The following is a 15,425-nucleotide window of genomic DNA, read 5'->3' as shown; positions in this document are numbered from 1 at the left end:
GTATCTACAGTACTTAAGACATAAACTCAACGTTAGCTTACCTAAACTCAAACGCATCATTCGGGAATCGGATCACAAAAGTGAATTCTTATGCACTACGGTCCAAACTGTAAGAGGACCCTGGAATGCGCCTACTGAGGCGTCTGACGTAAAACCCGACATTACGCTGGTCGCAAATTTTTTTTTTGGCAAAACCCGACATTTTTGGTCAGATACCTCCAAGCGACGGGCCCGGAGAAAAGCCTTGATACCCGGGTAGAAGCCTCAAAACCCGGGTAAAAGCTCCGGTATCCGCAAAAAAGCTCCGGTCATTTGACAAAAACCACACTACTGTGGGTTCAAACCCCATAAATGTCACAAAAGGACCAATTTCCCGACATTTCTGGTCAGATACATATGCGCGGTAAACCTCCCAAAACCCAAAACCCGACATTTTTGGACAGATACATCTGAGCTCAAACAGGCCAAAACCTGACATTTTTGGTCAGACGCCTTAGTAGGAGCATTCCAGGGTCCTACTGTAAGAGCATCGCCAGCGGAGCGTGCAAAATCCCAAATACAGGCTGTTTTCACGTCTTGCGGGAAAATATCGGAGCCACCGGAGCGTGTAAACAGCCTGTATGGGTTACACGACATCCAAATCTTGACCGGGAGAGTGCAAATCTGGACGGCGTACAAAAAGGCAAATATCACCAAAATCTGAAATATTAGGGGTTGGGCAAAAAACGGACCAACCAGTTTTGCGCCCTTGAGAAATAAATCAAAAACGGCCGAAGATGGCTGAAATCAACTGGGTGCAGGTTTCACAGACCCATCGCTGTGCCAGGTTACCCAAAGAGACCCAAAGTCAGTCTTTGGGTCTGATTTTTCTCCTCCAGCCCCACCAATAGCTCAGCTTGAAGAACTCGGGCAAGTGTTTCCACCTTTCACAGATCTGTAAAAGGTGCAAAAAGGGCGTTTGCAAGGCTTGTGGCGCCGCAAATTCCTTTCCCTGTAGGAGCTTTTGAACGGTTATAGCGGTGGCATGATCACAAAACCAATCATACCGGTCAACATTTTTGGAAAGCAAAAAGATGGATAAAGATGTTTGTTGGTTTGGTGTGGCTTGGATATTAATTTCAAGCCATCTCTTAAGCGTTCCCAAAAATTTGAACTGCGATTGAACAGGGTTTGGAAACTGGTTGGTTGGTTTTTTGCCCAACCCCTATTGTCTGACCTACCCTGTCATTTTGTAGGAGACAAACAATCCTATGCTTGGATCAAAGGCATAGACTGTTTTATACTGTCAGTTTCTACATGGCCACGGTTTTGCCTACCTCCGCGCAAATTTGGTATACATGCTGATCAAACCTGTCAGAAGGACATCGTACAGAGTAGTTTTTTACACGCCAGCGGTGGAAAAGCTCTAAGGGCCCATATATCCTTAAAAGGACCATAGTCTTGAGCATAGGTGATTGGTTCTCAGTTATCTTCAAGTCAAGAATTGAATATATGATTATTATTAAATGTTGGACATTGAGTTGACATGCTGTAGGCATGTCACTCACGCTCTAGATCAAATTTTGCGCTGACTGCGCTGATCCTTCCTAATCTCAAGTTTAGAACCCACTCTGAAAGTGGAAGACCTGCTAGCCATGGGAAAAATTACAAGCTCAGTGCGCCTAGTGTATAAGTCAAGGGTAGAATAAAAATCATCTTCAAAAATGTATAACTGACAAGATGGAAATTCTTGACACACAGCACATGGCCTGAACCCAAAGCAAGAAAATTACAAGTGTCTAACACAATACACCAGACATACTCTTGAGACACTGGCTAGTGGTCTGATATCTACAATTCCAAATTGACTCTGATCCCCGTCAAGATTCAAGGTATTTTTTCAAATTCTTTTAGAATTTTGAAACCTACCAGCAGGCAAAAAAAAGAAAAAAACTTCTAGCCTCAAAATATGTTCAAAAAATGTTGTCATCAGATCTGATAAATAGGTATGAAAGAAGTGAGAAAGAATGTAAGTTCAATAATGGTATACAATAGGACAAGATTGAGAGTAGAATCAGCTAATTATTTGCCTGATACAACATTTTCAGCCTCAAGACACACCAGTAGACACTGATTGACATGTGATCAAAAGAAAAGGAAAATGTGAGATCAAAGGGAGGGTATGCGATGAGCTTCTCCATACTGTTCAGGCTGGAAAAAGTATAATCAACAAAAAGAGAAAAAGATACAATCACTCCTACCCTGAAAACAATTGTGAAAAACCTTATCATGAAACTTGTACGTTTCACAAGACTTATGACCATTTTGTGCCACATCTTTAAAGATGGAAGATCACTATTTTTTCCAACTAGTCATATATGGCTGTCTCTCTTTCTCTCATATCTACCCCATTTCGTTAGTGGGTATGCAATGAAGCAAGAAGCACTTTTGAAAAACAAATGGTTGGATCTCTATTCAAACATCTCACTTGATGAAATGATCATGTAGAGCTGAAATGGTCATAAAGCACTCTGCATAATTTTGACTGTAAAACTCCAGCAAATTGGGTGGGGAATCTTTCCCAAACTTTATGAGGAAAGTAAAAAGAATAGAAGTATGATCAGTTCACCATTTAAAGATGTCACTTTGAGGAATGATCAAATAAAAATGAGAGGAACTGAACTGATCCACATCTGGAACTGTCCAAGTCCACTCCAGCTGGGTTCTGAGGAAATTGGAACATTAAGGGCAAGGGTTATCTTGAATGTATCCATAACAAACATCATTCATGTTTGGTCATGCTTGCCTGATTTTGCCCGCAAAATTCAAACAAAACCAGATGGGAGATTTTACTCAAGGTTTAAGGGAAAAGTGAGCAGAATACATAGAAGTATTATCAGTTCTCCTTCCAAAAACAGCAGTTGAGCAAATGATTGAAACATTGGAGTCTCAATCATCTTGTATCTCTACTATCCATAACACAAAAATGATTCATATTCCTCAAAGCCTGTATAATTTTGCCCACAAAACTCAAGCAGATTCAACAGGGGATTTTACTCAAGCTCTAATGGAACAATGTATCATTTCATCAAGCTCATAGCAATCATCTAGATATTCCAGTTTCTCATTTGTGATTTGCTCTCTGGATCCCAAATTTGACAATTTGTGAGGCCATTTGGTGTACATTCACTCTCAGTGTCTCACTCACTCTTCACCTCAGTGTATGGGATATCTTTATCTAATTATAATGTCAGTTAGAAAGAATCAATATTCATATTACACTCATGTAGAAGTGTGACACAATTGAAGATATATTTCTAAAAGACACATTATACTTGAAGGTGAGGTAAGATTATATTCAAACAGAGATGCTAAGACTACACTGTGGGGCAACTGTTCACTGGGATCATGTGGGATGGGACCAAGGTATCCTCACAACAAGTGGTTGTGTGGAATAAGGTGTCAGCAGCGTGAGCGCGGCTGCATGGCCCTCACTCATGCCTGTCACCTATTCTATATGCATGATGTGTCAGCCTATCAGCGGGTGAGCTGGGTTGTGTCAGGCCGACCTGTGAGCTAGGTGCTCAGCATCTCAATTAGCTTGGATGCTGGCAATCCAAGCTGACTTGGATGCTGAGCACCAGGCTGGCATGTGAGCTGGGATGTGTCAGTGCAACCTCCCAGCCACATTCTCAGCACACACCGAAGCTGGATGACCAGAACCCAACATCACATCAGGTGCTGAGTATGGGGGTATTTTTCTGAATCTGTATGAAATTTGAAGTGAATCAAGATGACAACTCCACAAAACAAGAAAAAAAAATGTGGTTGGCAACCCTTCAAATAATTTGGCCCAACCATTGATTCTTTGATGCCTTTTTTCCTTTTCTGATACATCCATGTTACACAAGATTAGTTCTGTTGAGGTCATCCTAGAACTGATTATGAATATCTTAAGTTTCTATTGAAAATAAAAAATACTCATCAATATCTTAGGCAACCATCCTAATGATGCTATACAGTGAAACCATTTTTTTAATAAAAAGATATCTTAACCCTCTTTGAACCATCAAGAAAGAACACAAACAAAAACAAAACAAAAACACATAACTTGCTTGCATCACACACAGAGATTTGATTGGTTTCTATATATTGTACATTTCATTCCGTGAGCAAAGACAAAACTATCCTAGTGCGATTTGGATGGGCTGGTTACCAAGCCACGATAAGGCTGGAAGAGGACTGCAATGAGGCAACGTCCACCAGCTCAACACAACGTGAGCTTTTCTTGCATGGTTAACAAAAAGTTGACTTACACTCTAAGAGCATCGCCACTGGTGGTAGGTAACTGTTGGAAAATATCAGGAAGTGTCCAATTTACCTTACGGACCCGAGCCACCGGCACATGTAAACTGACGTTTTGACACATGGACTATGCAGTTTTCATTTTTGGTTTGCTACTTGAAGCCAACAACAAAGGCAATATGCAAGAGCAAACTTGACTTAGCTTAACTAAGCCCCTCGCGCGGACGCTTCCGCACCCTCGAAAAGGGGCTCATGACTAACACTGTTTTTTTGGCTGTGTGACTCCACGTTTTAAGTACCCTTATGTTGTTTTTCTTGTCTCTGCTCTTCCAATTTTCATAAGTTTTTCAGACCTTCGAGTATGTTGTTCTTTGTCAAATTGTACATATTGTGATATACTTTTCCTGAGCACCAGACATCCCTGCATGGCTTGAGAGCTGTGCTGAGGATGCGAAAAACAGGCCTTATGCCCTGTTGTAAATGCCCGAAGACCACCTAAGCCAGCTGGATATCCCTTGAATGAAATTTGAAAGCAGCTTAATTACCTATCTTACATCACGATTTCAAAGCACTTCTGCTTCATCTGAACCATAGTAAATGGTACTGTGTTATGTACAACTTGATGAGGAATAACATACTGGAAGGTCTGAAAAATTTAAGAAAATGGGAAGAGGGGAGACTAAAAAAACATCATAAGAGGACTTAATGTCTGGAGTCACACAGCCAAAAACTGTTTTAGTCATAAGCCCCTCTTTTGAGGGCGCGGACGCGGCCGCGCGAGGGGCTTAGTTAAGCTAAAAACTTGACGCAATATTCAACACCTCTGACATTTTCATGGACCAAACGAGCGAGGAGTCACAGCGACCTGATGATTTCAGGACCACATTGAGACATGATCTCCTGGTTGTAAACCAATTGGGCGCGCGGCAATGCAATATGCATCAGGATGAGCCCCGGGCTTTTGGTCTTGGAGACCGACCAATCCGACCCCCCGAGCAAAAAGCTAAAACCCAGTCCGGCTCCCGAACCGACCCCGTCCCGGCGGTGATTTATACCTAGGCCCTCAGCCCGGCCCTCGACACCGAAAAATCGGTGTTCCACCAAGATGCCGTTTTTCCGCCGAGTCCCTGCGAGTTCCCGATTGGGCTGAGTCTTTCCTGGAATAAAAAAAAACTGCTACTCAGATATTCACAGTTCCCGGTATTTCATCATTAAGTACCAACTTCATGAGTACACTCACAAGGAGTGTGCGTAAATCCAGCTCATAAAAGAACCTTAAAGTAATGTGATTAAATTGAGGCCATAAAAGGAAGCTGCTGTCCTTTACGTAGTGTTGTCTTGCCCCATCCGTTCCACCTGGCTAGCCAACTTTACTATCTTCATATCTTGAAACCCTGATTCAATATATATTTTCTTTTTTACTGATCTCAAACCCATTACTGTTTGACTACATATTACCTTTTATTACATTCTCCTTATTAGTTACAATCACACCAGTTTTCTTTTCTAAATGCCTGCAAACACTTCTCAATCATCATCTGAAGTTAGTCAAGACACTATAGCAAAACGTGCCAGGACTTTGTATGTCTGGTGCCATTTCACCATTGAGGACAATAAAACAATTTGTTCAGTAGTTTTGTCTAGTGGCAAGGTTTGTGGAAAGGCACTTGCCCGCGACAGGACTTCTAGTACAAAGGCTATGTCAGATCATCTCCAGTGATTCCATGGCTTGTATAATCCCAAGCTGTTGGAGCAGTCAGATCAAACTTCCTTGGAAGGATCATTCAAGAAGATCAAGACTCAGCATGTTGTAAGCCACTTTGACCCAAACAAAATATCCTAGATCGATATTGTGACTGTCCTGAATGTTTGTTTTCAACAGCTCGCGCTGAACGCTGAAACTCTCAAGACAGCAATCTCTTATTTCATTGCCGAAGCGGACCTGTCTTTTGCCTTGATAAATCGACAATCTTTCAAACACTTGTTGAAGCTTTGTGATCCCCAGACATCAGGAATGATTGTCAAACGCCACACGATAGCCAGACACACAATTTCAATGTTTCACTTCTTTCAGAACTACATCAAGAATAATGTATTCAACAAAGCAAAGTATATCTCGTTCACACAAGACGGTTGGACATCTCCAAATCAACAAGCTTACATGTCAATAACAGCACACTTCATCACCAAAGATTTTGAGCTGAAAGCATTGACTATTGGCATTCCGCGTGTTTCTGGTCAGTTGATTTCAATTACTGTATTACTAAAAGAGCTCTTTAAACTCACATATTTAAATCCCATATAGGACGGCATGTGGCTTCTAATTATGCTGATCTGTTTGTGAAATACTTGATCAAGTATAACATTGTTGATTCATTGTCAACCATCACCGCTGACAATGAAAGCAAGAATAGCAAGATAGCAAAACTCAATCACGAGTCTCCTGAAATCAAGGAATTCAATCCTACTGAGTCTCTTTACGGTTGTGTAGCGCATGTAATCAATCTTGCTGCTCACAAAGGCCTTGATGTCTTTGGAGTTGTTGAAGATGCGTTGGTTGATCACTCAGATGGAACGAATGGACCAATGGATCTAGCCAATCTAGTCGATCGATCCGATTCAAGTACAGCAAAGCTTTCAACTATCAAGTCAAGATGTCATGGCCTTGTAGTCTGGGTCCGTAGCAGTCCTCAGAGATCAGAGGCTTTTTCAAAGATCGTTAAGCTACTGTGAAGTCTTGCTCTTGATTCAAGTGATCCAGCTGACCCAACAGATGAAATCGAAGTCAACACTGCACTCCAGTACCTTGCTCCCGAACCAACTGAGAATGTAGACAAAGTTGACCCAATATCTGAAGGAACTGCTTTAGCTCTGATCCCCAATGTTGAAACTCGCTGGAACTCTACTTACCTCATGTTCCGACGTCTCCTCCGCCTCCGGAAAGCTGTCCAGCAGTTCTGTGAACGCCCTGGTGCTACAAAATTTCAGCTATCTGATGTTGAGTGGTCTTATGTTGAGCAGATGTGTAAATTTTTGAAACCGCTCTCCGAAGCCACAAATGAGCTTTGTCGATCTTGATTTCCTACACTCCACACTGTCATACCAATCTACATTGCAGTAATGGGCCAATTGAACAACGTAAGCTTTTCTTCTTCATACTTCACCTTGGATGATTTGAACCTTACAGAGGCTTACTAAATTCAATGTTTTGTATGTAGGTTATATCAACTTATGACAATGACCACTTGATTCCTGCTGCTCGAGCTATGATTGAGAAGCTTGAGACTTACTTCAAGGATGTTCTACTCAAACCAGGTGCTGTATGTGCAACTATATTGGATCCTCAACTCAAGATGACGTTCTTTGAGGTGTGACTGCTCATTCTCAACTGCCGCACTCTACCCATTCAATTTATGGCTGATTTTTTTTTGTCTATCTCATCGTTCTGATACTACAGCTGTTCCTTGATTGCTTGCTTTTATTACACCATTTTCTTGACAATTTTTACATTTTTACAATTTTTATTTTTTTTGTAATTGACTCCCAGTACCTGTTAAAAATACCCTACATTACTCAGATATGCTCTGGGATTGTTGTAGGAGCAAGATAATTGGTTTGGACCACAAGTCATTTTGATGTAAGCCCAGTACAAGTCAAAATGCTTGTAATGTGTCATGCTTATAGATGTTCCAGTGATGTCACTGCTGTATTGTCTATAAACCAGTTGACCAAACTACCTCTTCCATGCCATCAGAATCGGTTTTGGCTCCTTTTCATCGACTCATCAACAATCTTCTTTATGGGCTACATATATCACTCACCTCAAATAAAATGGCTTGTAGTTTGGCATGCCCTCAATGGACTAACACGCGACCAAATCGAAGAAGAAATCGGCATTGATGTTTCTAGCGACTCAATTCGGCGCTGGGTTTCTCTTTTTCACACCACTGGAGCAGTCATATCTGATCCAGCATTCAATCTCACTCCTGGCTGCGATACAAAGCTTACAGAAGCTGGCCGCTGTTGTGCAATCCAATTATTAGAGGTTGATCCAACATTAATTCTTGATGAGATTGCTCGAGGCATCAAACAACAAACCGGTATTGAAATCTCAAAGTCAGCGCTTGCAATCGACCTCCGTGATTGGCTTGACTTGACTCGCAAAGTTGCTTGCACTGTCCATCCAAATCGATCAGATGAGATTCATGCTCAGTTCATTTACAATATGGGCAAATTCTCAGCTGAGTGCTTAATTTTTACTGGTAAGCCGATCTCTTCTTTATTTTGCCTTGGTAGGTTCATGTACAAGAATTTCTAATTGTCTTGATTGAGTTGTAGATGAGAGCTCAATCAGCAAGAGACGATTGTATCGCCAAGATGCAAGAGCACCTCGTGGTGAACGCACAGCTCGGCTCCCAAGACAGACTGCATCAAGACGGTACAGCCTACTTCCAGCGATCTCGCTTGGTGGCTTGGTTGGTTTGAAAGTGAAAGAAGGATCGATCAAGAGGGGTGATTTTGAATCTTTCCTCTCTGATCATGTGGTAAGTACCAATTCAATATCACCATAATAATATTGTGGTTTGGTTTGATTGATGCTGATCATCTCTTGTGTCTTTTGCACTAGCTTCCAATGACAAACCCCTTTCCTGGACCAAACTCGGTGATTGTTCTTGATAATGCCAGTGTTCACCACAATGGTGAAATCCGAGCGATGTGTAGTGAGTATGGTGTGTTTGTGGTTCACTTACCACCATACTCTCCCAATTACAATCCAATTGAGAAGGGCTTTGATCTTGCAAAAAGTCACCTTCGTCGATCAGGAGTCCTGCTAGACAACTTAACTCCTGAAGAAGAGATGGAGGCAATATATATCACAGCAGAGGAAGTATTCACACCAGAGATGATAAATGGTCTTTATGAGGGATCGGTCTGGCTCTAAAGGTCAGCATCTTTCTCTACTGTTCCACTGCTCCAATTTCAAAGTCTTCAGTTCCTGATTCTTGTCCGCTTCTTCATACGAGTCTTATCACCTTAGAATTGATTTCACCTTATAATACAAACTATTTACCATCTATGCTTTACTTTGAGTTGGATTCACATCTGATTCATTAAACAAACCATGTGAAATAGAGAAATCTTTGACAAATATACTATTTTGATGTTGTTTGATCCAATATATGCTTCATCTCAATCAAAACAAGTGTTTTTCTCATAGACAACAAGTTGATACAACACAATTTTGACACTCAATTCAGTTGACTATGAGTGAGGACATACATGTCAAGTTTAAGAAAACAAAAGGCCCATATAATGAAGTCAAGATTTCCTAGTGTTGTTTGGAATTTTACAAAAATTGGTATTCTGATTTGCATACATGATTCAGAAGTTTTCCACCCCAGCTTCAACAGAAATTACTGAGACAAACAAAAGAAGGAAATGATATTTGTTACATTTTGATATCGATGACCTCTTGCCTAAATATAATTGTGAAAGTTAGCTTCAGCTGTACAAATAAATCATATAAATAACTGAGAGTATAAGAATTTTACGATTGCAACAGTGTTCAGAGTTACTCATTCCCCAATTGGAATAAAGCCCCCTGCTTTGATACTTTGACGTTGTGGAAATCAAATTAAACAAGATAATTATTTGATATACATGAGCCAACAAGTTCCCTTTGCTTATTTGAAGCTACCAGTTCAATAATTCAATATGATTATTATTCTTTATTCATCTTGCTGCATTACATTATGACAGTCTATCTACATTCAAAGGAAAAAAGAGGAAGAAATTACCATATATATATTCATACAAATACCACAAATAGGCACTAAATTCAATATGAGATTCATCCTCTCACTATGGCATAATCAGTCTCAATCAGATTATCATTATGTTCATTTCATTCTTCTATATTATTTCATCACAACTTTGAAGATACAGTTGGCAATATACATATAAATGAATGATACAAGGAGTCTAACAAGAGAACAACACAATTTCCATTACATACCTAAATCAAAGACTGGAATCGAAATTGAAAGGATAGGTTGGTTTTAGGGTACAAACCTACAATGAACAAAACAAAAGGGGCTGAGATCGAAATGAGAAACTTAAGAAGACCAAGATGAGCATTTGAAATGTCAGTTTCAGTAGTACAAAAGAATAGGAGGAAGGGAACTTACAAACAAACAAAAGAAAGTAAAAATCGAAAATAAATTAAATACACTGTCCTTGAGAGAAGATGAATCTCGAGTTCAGGGTCTAGAATCGAAATCAACAAGAAGAAAGAAAAGGGAACCAAAGTTAGTGTGTGAATAGAATAAAAGGAAGGAGATATGAAAGAAATACATACCCAGTTTAAAAACCAAAGGATCGAGTCGAATAGGGGCTAAAAGACACAAATAAATCCTTCGATTAGAGGATGAAAAAGGGAAGGAGATAAGGAAGGAAGGAGATAAAAGAATAGATTGATTAGTAAAAGAACAAAGATAGGAGGAAGGTAAAGAGAAACAAACAGACTTACCTGAGAGAAATCGGACGGAAAAGATCGGAATCGGTCGGAGCGAAAGGAACGAAGCGGGGAAAAGTTGAAGAAAGAGCCTTGAGGCTGAGTTGTGGTTTGGTTAGGGAAAGATATAAAAGGAGGAGGTTGTTGGTGTTGAAGGAGGAGGGAGGAGCTCGTCGCATCGTGTGTAGAAGGTCTCGAATCGAATCGAGATTGTGTTGTGTTTTCTTTTAAAGTGTTTAAGTGTTGGTGTTCAATCTGGAATAGTGAAGTCTCGAGATATCTAGTTAGCATAAAAAGTAAAGAGAAAGTGTTTTCTTTTTTGTTAGTTCTTAGTTAAAGGTCAAAGGTTAGAAAAGTGAAGACTTACCTTAAAGGGTTTTCAAGAAGCATTGAAGCGGTAGTTTGTTGTTGAAGTCGAGTGGGTTAAGGGTTCTTGTTCCCTTGATTTTATTTTTAATTTCTTTAATTTGTTAGATCAGAACTCGAGTCAGGGCCAGTCAGGGCCAATAAGGAAGGACTGCACCTGGGTTCAAATCCAGTGCAAGTTGTGTTTTTTTTTAATTTGTTTTTTTTATTAAATTTTGTGTGTGGCTCAGTTGTGGGAGGATAATTAGGGTTTGGGAAGTTTGTAAATCTTTGTACGGGGTGAATTAGGTTTACGGGAAACTTGTAACGGCGGGGTTGTGAAAAGTTTGCCTCACGTAATTTTTTTCGTAGAATTTTTCAGGTTGAAGGCAGCCTCTCGGCACCGTAGTTTCATCCGTCCTCCTTGACGGTGATTCTTACCTTCTCCGGCTCAGCCTACGCTACACTGCGTAGGAGTTCTACAACGTATATAAGCTGGAAATCGATTTGCACCGCTGATGAGCTTGATAGCTGCACCAAGAGAAAAGCCCATTCCTTTGAGTGCTGCCTCATTCATAGTATCTGTGGTGATGAATGTGGACCAGTGATCCAACATTAGGCTTGCCAGAAGCTCGCGCGTAACAGTGTCTGTGATTGAAATCTGAGAGAACTTGAGGAAGTCTTTAAACAATCCACAATATCGAGTCAGAAACAATAGGTGATCTTGTTCATTCGGAATCACTGGTGTATTTTGTTGAATGTTGTTGATGGCAGGAACAGGTGCACTGGTTGATTGAACTGGATTGAGCTCCACTGGGCTGATAGCTTGAGTTGATGGTCCATATGCTGGGTGTGCTTCATGTAAGGCCCTTATTGCAGATGGTTTGCGTCCTCCTAAGTAGGTTCGGAATGCAGGGGTCTTAGGAGGGATGAATATGGTGACATCGGTTTGTCCAGCACGTCGTGCTTCAGTCTAACAAAGACACAAGCCACATTAACCAGTTGAACAAGATAATTGTCCAGAGTTGAGAAAAACTTGAACTACTTACGAGTTCATCTGCCCACATTCGAAGTTTGATGTTGTTCAATCTGACCCACTTGGTTGAATCCAATGGATCAATATATCTCATACTCTCCGAGCCACTACCTCTCCCACCTTGATATTGCGCCATTAAACAATCTATTGTACCAGAGTGAAGATTAGGGCTATCAAGCGACGGAAGTTCCTTCTTTGGCTTTGGCAACAAGTCCTCTGCTTGGCGACTGGTCAACGCATTCAGCTGATTGATTTGGAGCTGAAGTTCGTCCTTCTCTTTTTCAAGTATTCCAGGATTTGGCATTCTCACTAATATTCCTAACGAGTGATGACGTTTTAAGTTCTGCGCCGCATCAAGAAATTCGTTCCAGCCGCTATCAGTATCAATGTCATACGCTTCAGAGGTGTTCTTTGGTGTATAATCTAATCCGACCCAGTTGAGATCTCGAAGTGGTTGATGATCAAAGAGATATTTTGCCATCACAGGAATTCGCTTCTCAATGACTCCTATTGCTTTCCGCTTGACATACTCTGAAGGTTCCGAGGTGATGTCCACCTTAAACGAGCTTTCGGAACAGCGACCACCTGGTGGTCCTCCCACACAATTCCATTCATACTCGGAAACTGGGATCAAGGTGGAATTCAAGCCTTTCTTCTGCTTCTTAGTTGTTTTGGTCTTTTTCAGCTTGTTTATATATGCCTCATATGATGCAACAATAACTACTTATTTGTTCTTGTCTTCTTCCAAATCACTATCATCTGTACCAATTCAAATCAAGATTTATTTATGTAGAGAAAAACGTGGTGTTAGTAAATACAATGACCATCTGAAGATGTTGTGAGAGAATCTTTCAGTCTAGTTTCTGCTGACCTTCATTGTTTTTGTATTTACCCTTCCCTTTACCCTTCTCTTTAACTTTCCCTTTACCCTTCCCTTTACCCTTCCCTTTACCCTTCCCTTTACCTTTCGCTTTACCTGAAGACTTTATGCGAGCCCCAACTGGAGTTTCAACTGAATCCAGATCTGAGTCACCAGATGAGTCTGGAGAGTGACTCAGATTACCAGTTGGAGATCGAGAACGATTGTGAGTTGGAGATTGGGAAAGATTGCGAGTTGAAGATTGGCTCAGAGCACGAGGTGGAGAGTTGAAAAGAGGGGTTGGAGATCGAAACAGACGAGTTGGAGATTGAAACAGACGAGTTGGAGAATGAATTGAAGAACGAGTTGAAGAATGAGTTGGAGAGCGAGTTGGAGAGCGAGTTTCAGATCGATAAGAATGCGAAGAGTGAGTTGCAGATTTAAAAGCAGGAAATAAACGAGAAAAATTACTAGTTGAAGCATGTGTCAATCGGGTTGGAGCATGACTCAAAGTTTTAGTCACAGCACAACTTGGCAGCTTAGCAACTCTTTGCGCTCCAGTAGCAGAGCCGATTTGAGGTGGTATTGAAATGGGAGAGAGAGCCTGAGAATGACTTATCCTGCGCTTAAGAGCTTGGGACCGAGCACGAGTGAGTGGTGCATGGTTTTCTGGTGGACGAGTATGATCAAGTTCATCAATTTGAGATTCAATTGAGTCCTTTGAGTAATCTACAGCCCCATCCAAGGTATCAGAGTGGTCCGACGTAGTAAAAGGCAAGATTGGAGATGTTGTAGGCAATTTGATCCAGTTATCTGACTGTTCAAGTTCGTCAATATCTGGTCGAAGTGGCTCGTTGGGATCTTCGGATGACGTTTTAGGACTGTTCAGTCCATCATCGTATTGTCCATTGACAAGATAAGGATCATCGATGTGTTCTGGTGAATCTCTAGGTTTCTTGGATAGGGAAGTACTCGTCCTTGTTGATGCTTGTAAAGCTGGTAGAGATGAAAGTTGGTCAGAGGAATTCATTTGAACACGACTTTGAGTTGAAGCAGGCGTGGTGTAGGGCTTTGTAAATCTTGAGGTGGGAAGCTTGAAGTGTGCTTTCAAAGTATTTGAGATACGAGTTTTGTTGATATTGGAGGGAATTAAGGACATTCGAGTTAAACTTTGTGCTGTTTTAAACCCATTTTAATTAATCTGACCACCATCGATACTATCATTTAATTGATGCGCTAATCCAAATCAAACATAGTCAGATTATTTGCCATATCACAATTTCACTTGGGCCATTCACAAACTCACCTTTTGGTCTTTCATTGCTTATTTGACTATTGGATGAACTTAATTTGCCATCTCTTCGATCACTACTTGCTTGTTTATGCCAGTTGATATCATGGTCATCTGTGTCTTTGGACAAATTGTTGCTTCCATACAACTTCATTTCTACTATCAGGTTTTATAACAAGTTTTGATCAATGGTAACAATCAAACTTTCTAATTCAATTCAAACCCAAAAGGAATCAATGGAATGTATATGAGTATTAATCCTACCAGACCTCAGGAAAAGTAGGTGGTCAACTTACTTTTTGTAGTTACAATCCAATATCAAGATCGTTTATTTGCGATTCCAATGATCGGAGGCGTTCAAGATCGTTTATTTGAGATTTCAAAGACCAAAAGTGTTGGTCCAAGACTGGATCGATCTGAGAGATGTCAAGGTATACATTATTAGTTAGTATGTGAACCATCAAGACGATCTGTTGCTTCATGGTTCAAAAGCACATCCGGATGCATTCGAACCAAATCCAGGTATCACATCATAGATCCGGCTATGATTGACAATACCTGGTGCAACAATCGATCGATCAAAAAGAGAAGAATTTACAAGATAAGTTGAAAGGTCAACAAATGAGACTTACTCTTTCACGGCCACAAGCAATATTGAGCTAAGCGATGAAATGAGATGGACCAAAGTTGAAATGAAAAGATATGAATAAGTCGAGATCAAGCAGCATCGGTGAGAGGTTGAGAGGCTCGGCCGCGCAATTGAGTGGTGGAACAACTTACCAGGCTGTCACAGGTTTGTACAATACAGATTGGGCTGTGAAAGGCCAATTATCATGTCCGACATGAGTGTAGCAGATTTCAATAGTCAAAAGAATTCACAAACACCTTGTGCAGCAATCCCAGAGCGTATCTGAGGAATGTGGGATATATTTAACAGGTACTGGGACTCAGTTACAAAAAAAATAAAAAATGTAAAAATGTAAAAATTGTCAAGAAAAACATGTAAGAAAAGCAAGCAATCCAGGAACAGCTGTATGATAGGCCAAGTCCGAGCTTTTAGATTGTTATGATACGTCTCCAGCAAAACTGAAAGAGA

The 15,425-nt window shown here is 40.6% G+C and overlaps 1 protein-coding gene across 1 annotated transcript; it reads left to right on the top strand.

The window, feature by feature from the left end:
- Window positions 1–5,794: 5,794 nt before the first annotated feature.
- MELLADRAFT_92725 (uncharacterized protein) lies at window positions 5,795–6,004 on the top strand (the record flags this gene model as incomplete). The annotated part of the gene is made up of 1 exon (XM_007415662.1): window positions 5,795–6,004. The coding sequence occupies one exon, from the start codon at window positions 5,795–5,797 to the stop codon at window positions 6,002–6,004; it is 210 nt and encodes a 69-aa protein (XP_007415724.1).
- Between the last annotated feature and the right edge of the window lie 9,421 nt (window positions 6,005–15,425).

The sequence above is a fragment of the Melampsora larici-populina genome, assembly GCF_000204055.1.
Source record: "Melampsora larici-populina 98AG31 unplaced genomic scaffold MELLAscaffold_52, whole genome shotgun sequence".
Lineage (NCBI taxonomy): Eukaryota > Fungi > Basidiomycota > Pucciniomycetes > Pucciniales > Melampsoraceae > Melampsora > Melampsora laricis-populina.
Note: the sequence above shows the minus strand (reverse complement) of the source record. Positions and strands in the feature narration are given on the sequence as shown.